This window comes from Ranitomeya variabilis, chromosome 2 (assembly GCF_051348905.1).
Source record: "Ranitomeya variabilis isolate aRanVar5 chromosome 2, aRanVar5.hap1, whole genome shotgun sequence".
In the NCBI taxonomy this organism is placed as follows: Eukaryota; Metazoa; Chordata; class Amphibia; order Anura; family Dendrobatidae; genus Ranitomeya; species Ranitomeya variabilis.
Window position 1 is genome coordinate 1,077,438,271 of NC_135233.1, and position 22,345 is coordinate 1,077,460,615.

Sequence of the window (22,345 nt, forward strand, 5' to 3'; positions counted from 1 at the left end):
ATCTTTGCATCTGTATAACTATAGCCTTTTCAGATACTGTAAGTGAATGCCGCACATCCTTGGGCATATACAAGTCAGGGTAGAATTACAGGGTTACTTCCTTTATCCTATGTTTATTTTCAAGGTCATTACAGGGATGAAAATGATATTCTGCATTCTAAGCTGCCACCATTTTTACATGGGTGACTAATGTCTTGTAGGCAAAAGTGATGAGTGAGTGTGCTCGTTACTCGAGTTTTCTGAGCATTCTCCGAGTATCTTGGGCGTGCTCGTAGATTATGTTTGAGTTCCTGCAGCTGCATGATTTGCGGCTGGTAGACAGTCTGAATACATGTGGGGATTCCCTAACAAACAGGCAATCCCCACATGTATTCAGGCTGTCCAGCAGCTGTAAATCATGCAACTACGGGGACTCAAATATAATCTACGAGCATGCACAAGATACTCGGAAATAGTCATCAAGAGGGCATATGGCTCAGAATTTTAAATTGGTAGGTGATTGCTGCTGCCAAGAGAATGTAGCATCTTTTGGTTTTATTATTTGAAGGGCACTGTAAAAGTATCATCTGTCTGACACTGGTAGGAAGGGATGTGTTTGATGCTTGCAAGTGAAACAAGACCACATTTCATTAATTTTATGACATCCTTGGTGCTACAGGTGTCCAATTAAATTATTGCTTTGAAAATCCATCATTTATTACATGAGACATAAGTAATACACTCATTCATGAGGGGAGGAACCTGACACAAAATTCAAAGAACACCAAAGAGAGATTCCCTGTGCCATGCTCTGCCCCACGGACTTTTCACCATAACACAGTGTATAAGTTCCTTCAACCAAAAAGTCAACTTTATCTACGTGGAATGGCACGGATTTCATATGGTTTGGGGGCATTTGTAGACCCAACTCCAGGGATAAGATCCAGTTTAGCCCCAGATGGGGCTTCAAATGTGAAATTTTGTAGCAATGTTGTGAAGAATATAAACAGCTCCATTTTAGCCAAGGTCTCACCAGCACAGCTTCTCTTACCTAAAAGTACAAATGGAAAAATATTAGAACCATAATGTTTGAAAGGGTTAAAAACTGTGATGTTCAAAAATAAAACAGCTCAAAAGTAGTGTTGAGCGATACCTTCCGATATCGGAAAGTATCGGTATCGGAAAGTATCGGCCGATACCGTCAAAGTATCGGATCTAATCCGATACCGATACCCGATCCCAATGCAAGTCAATGGGACGAAAATATCGGAATTAAAATAAACCCTTTCTTTCCTTGTAGGTTAATTCTACATGAAGGAAAACAACTAAGAATAATGTAGGATGTATTGGGGGAGGTTGCGGAGACATTAAAGGCACAGAGGCTTAGCCCAAACAAATAGAATAGCAGGTTTTTTTGTTTTTTTTTTATGACGTTCGGCGTTAGAAAGATTTTGACTATGTTATTTTTTTTATTTATTTTGTCAGATATTGATGTTTCACTACTTCCACGCCCTTCACCTTCTTTTTTACTTCTCCCACACTTTCTTCTTCATTATCCTCATCATCAGCTTCTTTGACATCAACTATCTTCACCTTATTCATCTTCTTCTTCTTCTACCTATAATTTTTTTTTTTTACATTGTTCATATTCTTTTTATTTAACTATTATCTTCTTCATATTCAACTTCTTCATCATATTCTTATTTGTGACAGGCATTCCCGTAGTTGTTATCTATAAAAGTTTGAAGATTACACCTTCCGTTCTGCCTGTCACAAAAGAGTTACATTTGTCCGCGTTCAGTTTGGCCTGCAGCATCAGGCTTTATCCAGGGGCACCACGAGGAGGAACGGACTCACCCCCATACACTGCTTAGTCTTCTTCTGCTTATAATTTAGATAATATCTTTTGCTCTGATATTTAGTGTTATGCTTAATGTTCTTCTGCTCTTTGTTCTTCAGCCTCTTGTTCTTCTGCTTCTCGGTCTCCCATGTCGTCGTCGTCTCCAGGGTCGTCGTCTCCGGGGTCGTCATCATCGGGGTGGTCTTCAGGGTCATCGTCTCCAGGGTCGTCGTCCTCTCAGTGGTCGTCGTCTCTGGTGTCGTCGTCATCTTAGGGGTGGTCTTCCGGGTCGTCGTCTTTAGGGTCTTGAACTTGGAAATGTAGCAGAAGGTACAAGAAGGCTGAGAAAATGCCGAGAACCAGCTGATGGAACTGGAACTCGGATGGCTACCCGAAGGTCCAAGAGCCAATGGAACTACCGAGGACCAGCTGACGTTACTGGAACCCGGTTACTAAGCAGGAGGTACCCGTGCCTGAAAGCACTACCAAGGACCACCTGACGTTGGTGGAACTCGGATACCCAGAAGGAGGCACCTAAGCCAAAGGCTCTGCCCGGAACCAGCTGACGGTACTGGAACCAGGATGGGGAGCAGAAGGTACAAGAGCAAAAGACACTGCCGAGAACCAGCTGACGGTACTGGAACCCGGATGGGTAGCCATAGGTCCAAGAGCCAATGGAACTACCGAGGACCAGCTGACGTTACTGGAACCCGGTTACTAAGCAGGAGGTACCCGTGCCTGAAAGCACTACCAAGGACCACCTGACGTTGGTGGAACTCGGATACCCAGAAGGAGGCACCTAAGCCAAAGGCTCTGCCTGGAACCAGCTGACGGTGCTGGAATCAGGATGGGGACCTATTCAAGCTTATCTTCCTAGAGCCCCAACTAGCGGTGTTGGAGCAAAGGGTCAGCAGGGGGAGCAGAGTGTAGGCCGAAGCCTGCACTGGCGGCAGCTTTGTGTCTGCGTGGCTGTTGCAGGACACGTTGCCGGCTACACAGCAGGGGAACAGCTGGCGGTGCTGAACCCCACTGACACATTGGCGAGGTGTTTTTCTCTGTGCAGCCAGCACTTCGGGGCACCAACTGGCGGCGTTAGAGCCCAGGATCTGCGGGAGGAGCAGAGTGTAGGCCGAAGCCTAATTGAACCAATTTTAAAGGTAACCTTTAACCCCCCCTCAGGGGTTACAAACTGGAAGAGCCACGCCTTGGGCAGCAGTAATGCTGCACAAGTCAAAGGTTGCTCTTTTAAATTCTGTTCCTTGCACACGCTGAATGAAACACGTATGACATTTAGCCCCTTAAACAATCAAAACTGTCTTGGAGGCGGGAGTTTCCTTCATAATGAGACGCAGCACAGATGTCAAGAATCCCACCTTGGTGCTGGGCGCGGCCTCCTGAGCGTCGTTATTTGCTGTACAGGAGTCTGCGCTGTCGTGTTATCCCTTGGCCTTGCGCTGTTAGCGCTGCCCGTCTCCTGACATCATTTAATGTCGGCCGGTGCGGTTCGCGATGACCATGAATCCCAGCCCCGCAGTGCCTTTACAGTGTTTCACACTGCGGGGCTGGGATTCATGGCCTGGCGCGGTACATATGTTCGCCTCTCTCGGGTCCTTACACCTGCTACAGACTATGCGGCGTCAGCTGATCCCTTATCGCATGCCACGGCCATGAAGCCGCACAGTCTGAAGAAGGCGGAAGGAGATGAGTGACAACAGGCGAAGATATGCACTGCTCATGCCCGTCAATCACACCCTCGCAGTCAAAATAAATAAGACACTGAGGGGCGTTGTGTGGGGCAAGGCGGCCGCAGAGGCGCAGGCAGCCAAACAATGTCAGAAGACGGGCAGCGCTACCAAGGGGGTTGCAGCGTGTCATTACAAAGGAAAGTCACACCTCTGGGACGGTTAAATGGTCACACAGAGGACACATTTTAGACGTGTTTTCAGTTCCACATGTGCGAGGAGAATAAGTTTATGAGCCACCTTGCACACATGCAGCATTACTGCTGTACAAGGTGGCAGTAAAACATACAAACACCTGGGGGTGGGGTGACAGGATCCCTTCAATTTCAGTTCTTGTGTCTGCGTGGCTTTTGCAGGACACGATGCCGGCTACACAGCAGGGGAACAGCTGGCGGTGCTGAACCCCACTGACACATTGGCTGGTGTTTTTCTCTGTGCAGCTAGCAGTACCGGGCACCAACTGGCGGTGTTAGAGCCCAGGGTCAGCAGGAGGAGAGGGAGCAGACTGTAGGCGGAAGCCTGCACTGGCGGCAGCTTTGGGTCTGTTGTGCCTGCGTGGCTGTTGCAGGACACATTGCCGGCTGCACAGCAGGGGAACAGCTGGCGTTCCTGAACCCCACTGACACATTGGCTGGTGTTTTTCTCTGTGCAGCTAGCACATCTGGGCCCCAACTGGCGGTGTTAGAGCCCAGGGTCAGCAGGAGGAGGAGAGGGAGCAGAGTGTAGGCCGAAGCCTGCACTGGAGCAAGTTGAAAGGGAACCTTTAACCCCCCCCCAGGCGTTTGTAGCTGAAAGAGCCATCGTGTACAGCACTAATGCTGGAAAAGGTAAACTTAGCTCTTTTAATTATGGTCCTTGCACATGCTGAACCTAACACTTATGAAATGTGTCCCCTCCTACCGTGATACCGTCCGGTAGGTGGAACTTTCCTTTGTGATGTGACGCAGCACAGCCGTCATTCTTACCCCCTTGGCGCCGTGCGCCGCCTCCTCAGCGTTGTTTGAATCAGTCCCGGAGCCTGCGCTGTTAGGTTAGCCCTTGGCCATGCACACATTTTGCGCTGCCCGTCTTCTGACATCATTTGGTGTCAGACTGGCTGCGCCTGTGCGGCTGCGCTGGCCGAGATCCCGCCTCGCAGTGTCGTCTAATGTAATCCCACCGCGGGCCTGAGATCTGTGGCCATGCGTAGTGCATATCCTCACCTCTCACTCCCCTCCCTACGGCTTCTTCAGACTGTGCGGTGTCACGGCCGTGGCATGCTATTAGGGATCAGCTGACACCGCACAGTCTGAAGAAGCCGTAGGGAGATGAGTGAGAGGTGGAGGTTCAGATATGCACTGGGCATGTCCATGGATCTCAGGCTCCCAGTGGGATTAAATCAGAAGACACTACGAGGCGGGATCTCGTCCAGCGCGGCCGCACAGGCTCAGCCAGCCTGACACGAAATGATGTCAGAAGACGGGCAGCGCAAAATGTGTGCATGGCCAAGGGCTAACCTAACAGCGCAGGCTCCGGGACTGATTCAAACAACGCTGAGGAGGCGGCGCACGGCGCCAAGGGGGTAAGAATGACGGCTGTGCTGCTTCACATCACAAAGGAAAGTTCCACCTACCGGACGGTATCACGGTAGGAGGGGACACATTTCATAAGTGTTAGGTTCAGCATGTGCAAGGAGCACCACGAAAAGAGGCACTTTTTCCCTTTGCATCATTACTGCTGCACAAGGTGGCTCCTTCAGGAACAAACGCCTGGGGGGGGACAGGTTCCCTTAAATTTAACTTGTTGTGCCTGCGTGGCGGTCGCAGTACACGTTGCCGTATACACAGCAGGGGAACAGCTGGCAGTGCTGAACCCCACTAACACATTGGCGAGGTGTTTGGCTCTGTGCGGACAGCACTTCTGGACAGCAACTAGCGGTGTTGGAGCCCAGGGACAGGAGGAGGAGGAGGAGGTGGAGGAGATAGGAGGGATTGCCACACACACAGCTGGGGAACAGCTGACGTTACTGAACCCCAATAACAGAGGAGGGACTGTTGACTGTGCGTACAACACTTCTGGACAGTAACTAGCGGTGTTGGAGCCCAGGGACAGGAGGAGGAGGAGGAGGTGGAGGAGATAGGAGGGATTGCCACACACACAGCAGGGGAACAGCTGACGTTACTGAACCCCAATAACAGAGGAGGGACTGTTGGGACTGTGCGTACAACACTTCTGGACAGCAACTAGCGGTGTTGGAGCCCAGGGACAGGAGGAGGAGGAGGAGGTGGAGGAGATAGGAGGGATTGCCACACACACAGCTGGGGAACAGCTGACGTTACTGAACCCCAATAACAGAGGAGGGACTGTTGACTGTGCGTACAACACTTCTGGACAGCAACTAGCGGTGTTGGAGCCCAGGGACAGGAGGAGGAGGAGGAGGTGGAGGAGAAAGGAGGGATTGCCACACACACAGCTGGGGAACAGCTGACGTTACTGAACCCCAATAACAGAGGAGGGACTGTTGACTGTGCGTACAACACTTCTGGACAGCAACTAGCGATGGAGCCCAGGGACAGGAGGAGGAGGAGGAGGTGGAGGAGATAGGAGGGATTGCCACACACACAGCTGGGGAACAGCTGACGTTACTGAACCCCAATAACAGAGGAGGGACTGTTGGGACTGTGCGTACAGCACTTCTGGACAGCAACTAGCGGTGTTGGAGCCCAGGGACAGGAGGAGGAGGAGGAGGTGGAGGAGATAGGAGGGATTGCCACACACACAGCTGGGGAACAGCTGACGTTACTGAACCCCAATAACAGAGGAGGGACTGTTGACTGTGTGTACAACACTTCTGGACAGCAACTAGCGGTGTTGGAGCCCAAGGACAGGAGGAGGAGGAGGAGGTGGAGGAGATAGGAGGGATTGCCACACACACAGCAGGGGAACAGCTGACGTTACTGAACCCCAATAATAGAGGAGGGACTGTTGGGACTGTGCGTACAGCACTTCTGGACAGCAACTAGCGGTGTTGGAGCCCAGGGACAGGAGGAGGAGGAGGAGGTGGAGGAGATAGGAGGGATTGCCACACACACAGCTGGGGAACAGCTGACGTTACTGAACCCCAATAACAGAGGAGGGACTGTTGACTGTGCGTACAACACTTCTGGACAGCAACTAGCGGTGTTGGAGCCCAGGGACAGGAGGAGGAGGAGGAGGTGGAGGAGATAGGAGGGATTGCCACACACACAGCAGGGGAACAGCTGACGTTACTGAACCCCAATAACAGAGGAGGGACTGTTGGGACTGTGCGTACAGCACTTCTGGACAGCAACTAGCGGTGTTGGAGCCCAGGGACAGGAGGAGGAGGAGGAGGTGGAGGAGATAGGAGGGATTGCCACACACACAGCTGGGGAACAGCTGACGTTACTGAACCCCAATAACAGAGGAGGGACTGTTGACTGTGCGTACAACACTTCTGGACAGCAACTAGCGGTGTTGGAGCCCAGGGACAGGAGGAGGAGGAGGAGGTGGAGGAGATAGGAGGGATTGCCACACACACAGCTGGGGAACAGCTGACGTTACTGAACCCCAATAACAGAGGAGGGACTGTTGACTGTGCGTACAACTCTTCTGGACAGCAACTAGCGGTGTTGGAGCCCAGGGACAGGAGGAGGAGGAGGAGGTGGAGGAGATAGGAGGGATTGCCACACACACAGCTGGGGAACAGCTGACGTTACTGAACCCCAATAACAGAGGAGGGACTGTTGGGACTGTGCGTACAGCACTACCAGGCAACAACTAGCGGTGTTGTAGCCCAGGGACAGCAGGAGAAGCAGAGGAACACAATGTAGGCCGAAGCCTGATTGGAGAAAGTCGAAAGGGAACCTTTAACCCCCCCCCCCTAGGCGTTTGTAGCTGAAAGAGCCAGCTTGTGCAGCACAAAAGACGCAAAAGGAAAAGGTGGCTCTTTTCATTATGCTCCTTGCAAACACAGAACTAAACACTTATAAAATGTGTCCGAGACCGTCCTGGAGGTGGGACTTTCCTTCATAATATGACGCAGCACAGCTGTCATTCCTACACCCTTGGCGCCATGCCCCGGCTCCTCAGCGTTGTTTGAATCTGTCACGGAGCCTGCGCTGTTATGTTATCCCTTGGCCAGGCACACTTAGCGCTGCCCATCTTCTGACATCATTTGGTGTCAGGCTGGCTGCGCCTGTGCGGCCGCGCTGGACGAGATCCCGCCTCGCAGTGTCGTCTAATGTAATCCCACCGCGGGCCTGGGATCCGTGGCCATGCGCAGTGCATATCCTCGCCTCTCACTCCCCTCCCTACGGCTTCTTCAGACTGTGCGGCGTCACGGCCGTGGCATGCTATTAGGGATCAGCTGACGGCGCACAGTCTGAAGAAGGCGTAGGGAGATGAGTGAGAGGCGGAGGTTCAGATATGCACTGCGCATGTCCATGGATCTCAGGCCCCCAGTGGGATGAAATCAGAAGACAATGCGAGGCGGGCTCTCGGCCAGCGCGGCCGCACAGGCGCAGCCAGCCTGACACCAATTGATGTCAGAAGATGGGCAGCGCTAAGTGTGCCTGGCCAAGGGATAACATAACAGCGCAGGCTCCGGGACAGATTTAAACAACGCTGAGGAGCCGGGGCACGGCGCCAAGGAAGTAGGAATGACAGCTGTGCTGCGTCATATTACGAAGGAAAGTCCCACCTCCGGGACGGTTTTACGGTATCAGTGGACACATTTTATAAGTGTTAAGTTCTGCGCGTGCAAGGAGCTAAACAAAAATAGCTACCTTTTCCTTGTGCAGCATTACTGCTGCACAAGGTGGCTCTTTCAGTAACAAACGCCTTGGGGGGGGGGACAGGTTCCCTTACATTTCAGTTGTTGTGTCAGCGTGGCGGTCGCAGGACACATTGCCGGCTACACAGCTGGGGATCAGCTGACGTTACTGAAACCCAATAACACTGGGTCGTATGTTTTGACTGTGCAGACGGCACTTCTGAGCCTCAACTGGTGGTGTTGGAGCCCAGGAATTTAAGTTCAGGTGGTAGAAAGATGAACACAACAGGAGACCTGGATAACGTAGACAGTCACCTAATGATTTAATCAGGAAGAGGAGTGGAAAATTCCTGCGAGATCCAGGCCTTGTTCATTTTCAGGAAAGTAAGCCGGTCAATGTTATCGGAGGATAGTCGCATGCGACGGTCAGTTAGTACACCACCTGCAGCACTAAAGACGCGTTCCGATAATACACTAGCCGCAGGGCAAGCCAGCACCTCCAATGCATACTGGCTTAGCTCTGGCCATGTATCCAGCTTTGAGACCCAAAACTTGAAAGGTGAAGAGCCGTCTGGGAGTACAGCAAGAGGGCAAGACATGTAGTCTGTCACCATCTGACGGAACCGTTGCCTCCTGCTGACTGGAGCCGTCTGTGATGGTGTTGACTTTTGTGGCGGGCACAGAAAACTGTGCCACAGTTGGGCCATACTGCTCTTGCCTTGGGCAGAGGCACTGCTTCTGCTCCCTCTTTGTGCAGAGCCTCCACCACTGCCTGGACGCACTGAGCTGCTTTGTAATGCACTAGCAGCACTTCTCTCACTAGGAATGGAGAAGATGATGGAATTCACCAGTGTGTCTTGGTACTCCCGCATTTTTCGCTCCCGGTTCAACGGTGTGATGAGGCTTTCTACGTTGTCCCGGTAGTGAGGATCGAGGAGGGTGAACACCCAATATTCAGACATGTTGAGAATGTGGGCGATGCGGCGGTCGTTTCTCAGGCACTGCAGCATGTAATCCACCATGTGCTGCAGACTGCCAACTGCCCAAGAAACGCTGTCCCCTGCTGGAGGCGTGATCTCTGCCCGCTCGTCATCACCCCACCCTCGCTGTACACACTGAGTACTGGACAATTGTGTAACTCCCTCCTCTGGACGGATGTCTTCCTCCTCCATTGACTCCTCCTCATCCTCCTCACAAACTGTCCCCTGCCTACGCGTTTGTGAGGAACCACGTGGCGCTGACTGTCCAGAAGATGATGGAAATGTTGAATCCTCATCCTCCACCTCTTCCACAACATCATCCTTTAGCGCTTGCAGTGATTTTTCAAGCAGGCAGATAAGGGGGACAGTCATTCTGACTAGTGCATCATCTGCACTCGCCATCCGCGTGGAATAATCGAAGGGACGCAAAACCTGGCAGACGTCATTCATAGTGGCCCACTCTGTGGTTGTGAAGTCAGAACGGCGCGGAGTGCGACTTCTTTGCGCCTGATGCAGCTGGTACTCCATTACAGCTTGCTGCTGCTCACACAACCGCTCCAACATATGTAACGTGGAATTCCACCTGGTAGGTAGGTCACATATGATGCGATGTTCCGGCAGGTGGTGTCGGCGCTGCAGAGCCGCAATGAGCGCTTTTGCCATGCTGGAACGCCGCAAGTGAGCACACTCTAGGCGGACCTTGTGCAGCAGTGCATCAAGATCCGGATAGTCCCTCAAAAAACTCTGCACGACCAAATTGAGCACATGTGCCAGACATGGGATGTGAGTGAGGTTGCCGAGGCCCAGAGGTGCCACCAGATTTCGGCCATTATCACACACTACCATGCCTGGCTGGAGATTCGCTGGCACAAACCACACATCGCTCTCCTGCTTGATGGCATTCCAGAGCTCCTGCGCTGTGTGGCTTCGATTCCCCAAAGAAATTAATTTCAAGACGGCCTGTTGACGTTTGGCCACGGCTGTGCTCATGTCGGTCGTAACAGGTAAACGTTCATCACGGGTCCATGTGGAGGTGGACTATGACGGCTCCTGCAGCGATGATTCTGAGGAACTGGTGTAAGAGGAGGAGTCAATGCGTACAGAATGGATTCCTGCAATCCTTGGAGTGGGCAGGACACGTCCTGCGCCACTCGCACGATCTGTACCCGGCTCAACGACATTAACCCAATGGGCAGTGAGGGAAAGGTATCGCCCCTGTCCATGTTGACTGGTCCACGCATCGGTGGTGAGATGGACCTTGCTACTGACGGCATTCAGTAGCGCGTGTTTTATGTGTCCCTCCACATGCTTGTGCAGGGCAGGGACGGCTTGCCTGCTGAAGTAAAAGCGGCTGGGCACATTGTACTGTGGGACTGCCAATGACATCAAGTCACGGAAGCTGTCAGTCTCCACCAGCCTGAATGACAGCATTTCCAGTGACAGAAGTTTGGCAATGCCTGCAGTCAGAGCCTGTGTTCGTGGGTGGTTTGACGAGAAAGGCCGCCTTTTCTCCCATGCCTGTACTACCGATGGCTGTAGACTGGGCTGGGAGTGTGTGGATGACTGGGAAAGTGGTGCTGCGGGTGGAATTACAGCGGGTCTCTGGAAAACAGGGCCAGAGGTTCTTCCACGGCGATCCTGGGAGGAAGCCGAACCAGCTGCGTGTGAGCTGGAGGAAGAGGCAACACGAGCTGAAGAGGTGGTAGCTGCCGCTGTTGGTTGGCCTAGCTCTTCAGTGTGTCTTTCTAACTCCGCCGCATGCCTGGTGCGCACATGTTTCCACATGTTGGAGGTATTGAGGTTGCTGACATTTCGACCTCTTTTGACTTTGTGATGACACACCTTGCATTTGACATAGCAAATGTCATCTGCAACTGTGTCAAAAAAGGACCAGGCACTGCAAGTCTTGGGAGCGCCCTTTTTGGCTTTTGGAAGAGACATGCTCCTAACGGGTGCCAAAGCGGAGGCTGCAGGATCCGCAGTCTTCCCCCTCCCTCTCCCTCTTTGGGCCGTACGGGGAATCTCTTCCTCAGAGCTGCTCCCACCACCTTCCTGTCCCTCACGCCAAGATGGGTCAAGGACCTCATCATCTACACTACCCTCTGCCCCCAACTGCTCCTCCTGGGTAGTCTCAGCAGCAGAGCACGCACCAGAAAGTGGCACCTGAGTGTCATCATCAGCGGATGCGGCCTGCGATGTGGTGACCGGAAGCACTGGCCCACCCGCCTCTTCAGAGGAAGAGAGAAAAAGCTGTTGGCATCACTGCACCCTGCCTCTTCTTCCATTTCTCCAATGCTGCTTGGCTGGCCCCCTGTTTACAAGCCAAGAGATTCAGAGAACAGAAGTAGAGACGGCTCCTGTCCTGGGCTCTCTGTCTGCCTGGGCAATTTGGCAGGTGGTGAAGAGACAGATGGCTGCTCTCCAGTGCTCTGTGTCTGAGAGGATGTGGCACTAATTGAAGTTGATGCATTAGCTGCCATCCATTCGACAACGGCTTCAATTTGTTCTTCACGCAGCAGCGGTGTACGGCGCTCTGCGACAAAGCTGCGCATGAAGGACTGTTCCCTGGTGAAAGTGGGTGCTGATGAGTCACCGGTGCCCGCAGCAGGCACAGAATCCCCACGTCCTCTCCCTGCTCCGCGCCCACGCCCACGTGCCTTACTCACTGCCTTCTTCATCTTGGTTGACTGATAAAGATAAGCAGAAAAGTACTAACGGCTTTGTGTGCTTATTCCTGAACAACTCCTAACAGGTATAAGAAACACTAATTTTCTAAAGTGTGGACTAGACTTTAATATGAGCTAATGTGGCCTACACAAATGTTAAGTGGTGTCACTGGTGTGTTTGGTGAACTTTATCATTTATTTATTTTTTGGGGACTGAACTGACAACAGAGAGAGCTGCAGTCACACGGAGACCGTGCAGACAGCCGTAAACGGCGCTGCAAGGCCCAAAAACCCTCCTCTACGTTATCCTATGTAGTGTTTTTCCACAAGTTAGCTGGAGACGGGTGGAAAGACACTAATAGGAATTTTTTGAAAAAATGTGCAGCAGCCTGCACTACTGAAAACAAAAGGAAAATTGATTTTACGGTATGACGCAGTGAAGAACCCTGAGCTGGAGACAACCAGGCTATGGCTGCTCACAGACTACAGGGCGAGCTGCAGTCACACGGAGACCGTGCAGACAGCCGTAAACGGCGCTGCAAGGCCCAAAAACCCTCCTCTACGTTATCCTATGTAGTGTTTTTCCACAAGTTAGCTGGAGACGGGTGGAAAGACACTAATAGGAATTTTTTGAAAAAATGTGCAGCAGCCTGCACTACTTAAAACAAAAGGAAAATTGATTTTACGGTATGACGCAGTGAAGAACCCTGAGCTGGAGACAACCAGGCTATGGCTGCTCACAGACTACAGGCAGGGGTGGGATTCAAATTTTTAACAACAGGTCCTCTAAGTCGTGGCGGCCGAAATTTTGGCCACGCCCATTTTCAATAACCCCGCCCATACTAATAAGCCACGCCCAGTGGCACGATTCATATTTTTGGAAGCAGTTTGTCTCCCTTAATGACAAGAATACGTTGTGACATACGGTATTAAAGTCATTCAAAGACTGCCGCAAGGAACACGGACATGCTGCGATCTTAAAAGAAGCGCCACATGTCCGGAGTCGCAGGGCCGCCGGGTGCGTGTTACCACGCATAGTGGAGACGGGATTTCATAAAATCCCCTTCACTATGCTGGAACATCTGGTCGCTGCGTGTTTGACGCTGTGGCCCCACGCAGCGTCAAACACGCAGCGTTTACTTAACGTGGACACATACCCTAACCGTTCCCATCACCAGATCACACATATAGCCGGCAGCTTTTGTTTTGGCCAAAAGATTTTGTAAGCCGCCACCATAACACGGTAGACTCTTTTGGTGAGGCCCTACTCTGCTGTAACCTATTAAATATTTGTTAAAATATGCAATACAATTTAGGTATATTTTTATTTATTTTTCAATTTTTAAAATGACCAATAATATCACATAAAAAGAACAAATACCGCTACACCATGACCAGATGACATATTACCACCACAGTGATCGAATAATATCACATACAAAGAACAAATACTGCTACACCATGACCAGATGACATATTACCACCACAGTGATTGAATAATATCACATATAAAGAACAAATACCGCTACACCATGACCAGATGACATATTACCACCACAGTGATCGAATAATATCACATACAAGGGACAAATACCGCAACACCATGTCCAGACCACATATTACCACCACATAGTGACTGAATACTACAATTCTGATCAGTAATAAAAAAAAAGCACCACACTATCACCATAAGTGCCATTATACACAGGAGATCTGTACTTAGTATGCAGTGTCTGTGTAGAGGTAATACAGTGATCACTAGTGAGATTATACACAGGAGCTCTGTATATAGTATACAGTGTATAGTGTCAGTGTATAGGTAACACTGACTTACCAGTGACGTCTCTAGGTTAAGTCCTTCATCTTTCATCCAGCACAGACCGCCATCATGTCTTCCAGCCAGGACTCGTCTCTGCAGGAAATAACAGAGTTATCTCGCGCTCCGCTTGTAGAACACATTACTTAATTTTTCCGAACTTCTACATTACACCGCATAAAGAAAAAGAGGCGACATAGTGTCACTCTACACAGTAACAGGACCGCCCCCTCATTTAAAACAGTGTCCTCAAAAAATAAATACATCACTGCAGTAATAATATCCCTTAATTAGTCCCTATGGTAATAATATTCCCCATCCTGGCCCCCGTGTGTCTCATTCCTGGCGTCAGCCATATGTTCTCCCATCCTGCCCTCATGAGTATCCTTTCTGCACCATATGATCTCCCCATCCTGCCCCATCTGTCTCCATCGTATCCATCCTGCCCCATGATCCTGCCCCATCTGTCTCCAATCCTGCCTCCAGTGTCTCCAATCATGCCCGTATCACCATTCTGCCCTGTCTCCAATCAGGCCCCCATTTCTGCAATCATGCCCCCTGTGTCTCAATTCTGCCCCATCTGTTTCCATTCCTGCCCCAGTGTCTCCAGTCATGCCCCAGTGTCTCCAGTCATGCCGCCATGTCTGTCATCCTGCCCCGTGTCTCCAATCATGCCGTTTCACCTTTCTGCCCCCGTGTCCACCTTTCTGCCCCCGTGTCCAGCTTTCTGCCCCCGTGTCCAGCTTTCTGCCCCCGTGTCCAGCGCTCTGCCCCCTCCTGTGTCCAGCGTTCTGCCCCCTCCTGTGTCCAGCGTTCTGCCCCCTCCTGTGTCCAGCGTTCTGCCCCCTCCTGTGTCCAGCGTTCTGCCCCCTCCTGTGTCCAGCGTTCTGCCCCCTCCTGTGTCCAGCGTTCTGCCCCCTCCTGTGTCCAGCGTTCTGCCCCCCTCCTGTGTCCAGCGTTCTGCCCCCTCCTGTGTCCAGCGTTCTGCCCCCTCCTGTGTCCAGCGTTCTGCCCCCTCCTGTGTCCAGCGTTCTGCCCCCTCCTGTGTCCAGCGTTCTGCCCCCTCCTGTGTCCAGCGTTCTGCCCCCTCCTGTGTCCAGCGTTCTGCCCCCCCCTGTGTCCAGCGTTCTGCCCCCTCCTGTGTCCAGCGTTCTGCCCCCTCCTGTGTCCAGCGTTCTGCCCCCCCTCCTGTGTCCAGCGTTCTGCCCCCCCCTGTGTCCAGCGTTCTGCCCCCTCCTGTGTCCAGCGTTCTGCCCCCTCCTGTGTCCAGCGTTCTGCCCCCCCTCCTGTGTCCAGCGTTCTGCCCCCCCCTGTGTCCAGCGTTCTGCCCCCTCCTGTGTCCAGCGTTCTGCCCCCTCCTGTGTCCAGCGTTCTGCCCCCCCCGTGTCCAGCGTTCTGCCCCCTCCTGTGTCCAGCGTTCTGCCCCCCCTGTGTCCAGCGTTCTGCCCCCTCCTGTGTCCAGCGTTCTGCCCCCTCCTGTGTCCAGCGTTCTGCCCCCCCTGTGTCCAGCGTTCTGCCCCCTCCTGTGTCCAGCGTTCTGCCCCCTCCTAAAAGTAAAAAAAAAAAAACACTACATACTCACCGTCTGTTGTCCGTCACGTCCCCTGGAGCTTGCCGTACTGACTGTCTCAGCGCCGTCCGGCCGTAAAGCAGAGCCCAGCGGTGAACCTGCAGTAACAGCGGTTCATCGCTGGGCACCGCTGTTACGGCCGGTCGGCGCTGAGACACAGTCAGTGCGGCAAGCGCCGAGGGACATGAAGGACGACAGAAGGTGCGTATGTAGTGTTTTTTTTTTTTTTACATGGGGACTTCGGCATCGCTGAAGACAGTTTCAGCGATGCCGAAGTCGCTTGGTCGCTGGAGAGAGCTGTCTGTGTGACAGCTCCCCAGCGACCACACAGCAACTTACCAGAGGCGGTCCGGGGGCGTGGTAACCATTTTTCAATTACCGGAACGCTGGCAGATAGAAATTTTAGTAAACGGCTGCCCCGTACCGGGTCGTACCGGCTGAATCCCACCCCTGACTACAGGGCGAGCTGCAGTCACACAGAGACCGTGCAGACAGCCGTAAACGGCGCTGCAAGGCCCAAAAACCCTCCTCTACTTTATCCTATGTAGTGTTTTTCCACAAGTTAGCTGGAGACGGGTGGAAAGACACTAATAGGATTTTTTTGAAAAAATGAGCAGCAGACTACACTACTTGAAAAAAAAAAAAAGAACAGTATGAGGCAATGAACCACCCTCCCTGAACTGAATACAACCAGCTATGGATGGCCTATGTGGCTGCACTCAGACTAGAGAGTGGGCTGCACTCACACACACACACACACACACACACACACACAGACCTTGCAGATCGCTGTGAAAACAGCGCTACAAGGCAAAAGCAAGGTGAATAGTAGGTGAACACAGAGGTTGCTAAATTAGCCTTTGAAAAGCACAAAGAAGCAAATCGCTATCTCTAAACTGGCCCTCAGTCAGCAAACAGCGTCCTGTCACTAACTGAATTCAGAGCAGAGTGAGCGCAAAATGGCGCCAGTGACTTTTAAACTGCATCATGACATCATTTCAGCAGCCAATCACAGCCATGCCAGTAGTTTCATGCCCTCCATGCTGAACAGGATGTGCCCACACTTGGAATCATTCTCATTGGCTGAATTTGTGCAGTTTGAATCTGGGAAATTCCGATTCCGGTATCCGATACGCGGCAAGTATCGGATCTCGGTATCGGAATTCCGATACCGCTAAGTATCGGCCGATACCCGATACTTGCGGTATCGGAATGCTCAACACTATTCAAAAGTGAACTAATTTTTCAATCTATTTTTCTCATGAATTCCTCCTCTTGCATTGTGTATGTCAGGCGGTCTACTCTTATTCACCTATCTTTCCCAGACAGGTGTTTTATTATAATTAAGCCAGATCCTATTTCCTCCCCAGCTTATTTGAGGCTTAATTGGGTACGAGAAGAAATGAGTTATAAGAGTTAGGGTCCCTCCATTTGAGGTTTCCGTATCGCTGGTGGATGACTTATGTTTTTTGCACAAATATCTTAGATTTTTTGCTTGTGTCAATATATTCATTGATTGTTGAGTACTGACAAATAATGCATTTATATTAAGTTAAGGGGTTGGCCACTACTCGCTCAACTCTTTTATAAATACTAAAATCCGCTTGTAAAATACAAACACACAATATTCAACTCATGTATCGACACTGTTCCAGATCTCCAGAGGCTTGCATGATTCTGTTAGGCCGCATGTGCCCTGCTGCCAGTAAGCAGCCAAAATTGACCTACCGCGCTTCCACTTCCTTTCGATGAACTTTGGATATCGGGGGAAAGTGTGAGCATTTAAGCCCAATAGTGGCTGCAGATTTTGTGCGGCGCTCACCTAGCATAACGATTGCATGGGAGTCTCAGGAGACATTGCCAGAATAGTGCTGTCACAGAAGGTGAGTGCAGGGTATTATTATTTTACATTGAGAAGCGTAGTATTTAAGAAGTATTTAAGGAGGGGTCATCAGAGTATCGAATAACCCCTTGAAATTGAATTGTGAAATTGTATTTTTCCTTTAACTAGAGTTGGGTTAATGAGATGAGTCTTCAAACCTTGTCAAAAGCCATCGTCTATCGTTCTCATCTAAACCGCATCCCGAGATATGTGTGACCCCCCAAAAATTTTGCTTTTATATTGGACCAGCAGTTTGTTTGTGATTCACCTTTTCAAGAGCTTGATTTTGTTTTCTAGCTGATAGTCGTTCTTAGTCGTTGGTGCTGTGAGTACAAATCCAACCTTGGTCTGAGGGAACGTGACAAGACCAACCCTAAAAAAGTGTGGCATTTTTTGATTAGCATTTTTTTAATTGTTTGATGTCTATTAGATTATTCCAATATATAATGGCCGTGAATACTTACATTCTTTGCTCCCGATCCTATCTTTAGATCCAGGAGTCATTGTACTGGGTGATGGACTAGTGTAGCCTCATGATGAAATGTGCCATGGCAAAAACATTGTCCTGATGCTATCGGCTTCACGTACCTATGTGTTCCGGCATCCAGAACTGATGTGAAGCCCAAGAGATCGGGGGTATTGGAAGACTATAAGCCTGTTTTGTTTTTGGAATCATTTGTGTTATTGGGTTTGATGCATACATTTACGGTGGGTCAGTGGTTATCACTTGCAGCGCTGGGGTCCTGGGTTCAAATCCCACCAACATCTGTAAGGAGTTTGTATGTTCTCCCTGTGGTTGCGTAGGTCTACTCTGGGTTCTCCGGTTTCCTTCCACACACTAAACACATACTGATAGGGAATGTCCCCAATGGGGACAGTGATGATGATGTAAAGCGCTGCGGAATATGTTGGTGCTATATACGCAAGTAAAATGACTAAGTTTAGAGGTTTGGTCTGGGGTCTGAAGAAATGTAAGGGTTTGGTCTAAGGCAGTATTCCCAAACTCCAGTCCTCAAGAGCCACCGAGAGGTCGTGTTTTCAGGATTTCCCGAGTATTGAAGAGGTGATAATTCCATCACTTGGACAATACTAAAGAAATCCTGAAAACATGACTTGTTGGTGGCTCTTGAGGACTGGAGTTGGGGAACACTGGTCTAAGGTATGAATATATTCCCAGTTTTGATCTACGTTCTGTATTTATTAGTAAAAAAGGTCTGGGGAGTTTGGAGTCTGAATACATTTTGGAATATGGTTTGAGGTCTGAACAAAGACTAACATGTTGACGACCTGACCTATATTTGCATCCACTACAGATTCTGGCTGTATAATATTAATGTAAAATATTAACTAAATCTGAAACAGGTATACATTTGGCATAAGAAAACTACCACATGGTAGGTGGAGGGCTTTATTATAGACTTTGCATCGGGGCTCAGCAGCTTCCATTTATGACCCCGCATTGACTTTTTTTTCTACTGACCCATGGTCCAGCTTTACCTATTGAGAATGGTATGAAGGCCTCACTTTTCTTAAAATTTCCATCAGAGTCAAGAAAGTGTTCAGGATAAAACTCTTCGGGCTTCTCGAAGTAAGCTTTACCTTTCAATACGGAGTGAAGCAATGGCATAACTATTGTGCCCTGAGAAAGAAAGAGGTAGAGTCAGCAAATTTACATCCATTCCTTGCCACTGAGATTGATAGATAATAGATATAATTTATCTACAGTATCTATTAATATATTTTACACATACTGTGTTACCACTCTCATGCGTTGATGCCCGTGCTGTACAATAATGGACAAGTCTGAAAATGTGTCAAAACAGAACACTGGTTTACTTGCATTACCACGTCTGACCACATGGTGCGCTGTTAAGCAGAACTGTGTGTGTTATTTACTTGTGGATAATACATAGCATTCAATCGCCCCCTAGTGGTCGAAATTATGTTTCATTTTAGTACATTCTTCTAAAAGACTTTCCAAGTTTTGAATTGATTGAAGCTTTAAAAAAAAAAAAAAAAAAAAAAAAAGGTGTCTTTTCTGAACAGATGTCCATGTCAATATTTCATCTGAAATATAGCACACGAAAAACACTTTCCTTACCTTTGGCAGAAAATATCCCCTGAATGTGACATCATGAGACGCTACATGTGAACCACTAGACGGGGCGATGTCACCGAACCTCTGAACTTCGTGTATGACGGCGTTTGTATATGGCATTTTTGTCCTATGTTCTATTTGAGGCTGAGATGATCCGATCACGGCTTCAATTTCATTCTGGACTTTTTCTGTCAGAGAAAACATGTTTATCGGCTGTTTTATTGATCATGAAAAAAATGAAATTAATACGAGAAAAAACATGTGAAACCCATATAGACCATGATACTGTATATTGTATCCATAAAAACTGGAACACATATGTGAAAAAAATTCAACTGAGCAAGACCATGAGCGTCAGCCTGCCTTGTAATGGCTCTTTGAGAGGGTAACTTTCAAGACTGGTGATGACCAGTGCAGGGCTTTAGCCATGATGGTCAGGTATTCGATGAAATTACTGCTGAGTTTTCTGCACAAAAGAAAAGTCCAACTTATGTCTTTCTCTATCCATATAAAACCAGACAGGTGAGCAGAAGAGCAGGGACACTTTAAGGGTATGTGCCCACGCTGCGGTTTTTACTGCGGATTTATCACGGTTTCTATTGCGGTTTCCGCTGCGGGTTTACACCTGCAGTTTTTTCCACAGCATGTGCACTGCAGATTTCGTTTCCCATAGATTTACATTGTACTGTAAACTCATGGGAATCCGCTGCAGACCCGCAGCTGCGGAAACGCTGCGGTTTCGCAGCAAAATCCGCAGCGTGTGCACGTACCCTAAGAGAAATATATAATCAACTAGATGGAGACCTGATGCTATTGGGAGGGTGGTAATGTCACAACAGGGGCAGGCTTTGCAGCATAGAGAATCTCTCCCCCCATGTGGTTCCTTTGCTGCTTTCATTGTCATTGGAGTACTTCTTAGGAGGAGCCATGTTGGCATTGATATTTGCTTTTTAAAGGGGTTTTCCCACGAACAAAAGTTCATTTTAGGAATTGTCTGTGTCTTACCGTGTACACAACATACTCCTGGGCAGAGGAGGAAGCAAAAGACAATCCTGACATTACAGCAGGAGATCACAGAGGAGACATTTTGTGAGGTAAAATATTGTTTAAAACAGTCAGTGAAATATTTTACCTGACAAAGTGAATCCGCTGTGATCTCCTGCTGTAATGTCAGGATTGTCTTTTGCTTCCTCCCCTGCCCAGGAGATGTGGTATGCTCCATACATGGTCAGACACAGACAATTTTTTAAATGAACTTTCGCTCGTGGGAAAGCCCCTTTAATATAACCAGCTTCCTCTGCCTGTAGACACGTCGCACATCTGCCACCGGGATCAGCCCAATGATTCACTGTGCCTGAGCGGAATTCGCGCAGGCACAGTAAATTAGACAGCTGCCATCTTTACACAGACAGATAGCGGCAGTCACATTATAACTGCGCGTGCGCTCTTCCTGTACAAAGATGGCAGCAGTCAGTGAATCATTTGGCTGATCCCGGTGGCGTGTTCGCGATGGTGTTCCGCTGGTGGTACTGCGCAAGAGGCTGCATATGGCGTATACAGTGTGTTTATGTGTGTGGTGCATAAGGCATATACAGTGTTAGTGTGTGTGCGGTGCGTACAGCGTATACAGCATATACAGTATGTGTGTTGGTGTGTGGTGTGACGGTGTTCCGCTGTTGGTACCACGCAAGAAGCTGGTACCACCAGCAGTTTCCATATTGAGACACCCATCACTTGGGTGTCCCAATATGGTGGTCGGTGAACTTCCGCCGCTTGGTATTCTGGGATCCGGACACATCTGGATGGAGCAGGATGTGAAGACATTACAAGGTAAGTATATATTAAGATACTAAAATGCAATAAAAAAGTTATACCTTGAATTTCTGGATATTTCATCATGAGCAAAAGCAAAACAATCAAGAGCAAAAATTATCTACCAATGCAATCAGATTCTAGTCGTGGAAATACTGAGTGGACTCTTGTGTTCTTGTGTTCCCTTCAGAAAAAAAAGTATTAGGGTAAGTTCATACTAGGCATCTTTTCAGCATTTTTGTAATGCAGCAAAACCTGATCTCCTGACAGGAAAGAAGCTGCAGAAAAAAAGCACGTTTTCCTTGAGTTTTTGGAGCATTTTTGATGTGTTTTCTGCGGCGGTTTTGGCATGCTTGATTTGTCTCTTGTGCATGCTGATAAAGTTAAGAGTTAAAAAAAAGACCTATACCATAGAACCACGTTTTGGCACAAAAAAAAGGAGCAAAATCTGATACCTGGTGCGTTTATTCACCACCCATTTAACACCTTTCTGCCATTTGAAGTACTATCCCGTCCATGTGACCTGGGACTTAATTCCCATAGACGAGATAGTATGTCCAGCGCGATCAGCCACGCTCACAGGGGGAGAGCAGCCGATCGCGACCGGGTGTCAGCTGATTATTACAGCAGACATCCGGCAGTATGTGCCAGGAGCGGTCACAGACAACTCCCGGCTCATTAACCCTCGGAACATTGTGATCTATCAAGATCGCAGTGTTCCAGCAGCATAGGGAAGCATCGCACAGGGAGGGGGCTCTCTACATGCTTCCCTGAGAATCTCAGAACAACACAATGTGATCACGTTGTTCAGAGGGTCTCCTCAGTTCTCCTCCCTGCAGGCCCTGGATCCAAGATGGCCGCAGGGTCCTTCCGGGTCCTGCAGGGAGGTGGCTTGTCAGTGCCTGCTGAGAGCAGGCGCCAGCAAGCCTGCAGCACTGCCTGTCAGATCACTGATCACTGCGATCTGACACTACATAGTGATGTCCCACCCTGGGCAATGTAAAAAAGTAAAAAAATAAAGTTAACATGTGTAAAAATATATTTTTTTAAATTCCTAAATAAAGAAAAAAAAAATATTATTCCAATAAATATATTTCTTTGTGTAAAAAAAACAATAAAAGTACACATATTTTGTATCGCCGCGTCCGTAAAGACCCGACCTATAAAAATGTCCCACTACTTAACTCCT

General features: G+C 49.4%; 1 protein-coding gene across 1 annotated transcript; it reads right to left on the bottom strand.

The window, feature by feature from the left end:
* Positions 1-720: 720 nt before the first annotated feature.
* On the bottom strand, positions 721-19,513 carry LOC143810210 (cytochrome P450 2B11-like). The gene is made up of 3 exons (XM_077293084.1): positions 19,348-19,513; positions 18,744-18,885; positions 721-1,030 (listed from the first exon to the last, which is right to left on the bottom strand). Exons 1-3 carry the CDS (start codon positions 19,462-19,464, stop codon positions 852-854), a joined length of 438 nt encoding a protein of 145 aa, XP_077149199.1. The 5' UTR covers positions 19,465-19,513; the 3' UTR covers positions 721-851.
* Positions 19,514-22,345: the final 2,832 nt, after the last annotated feature.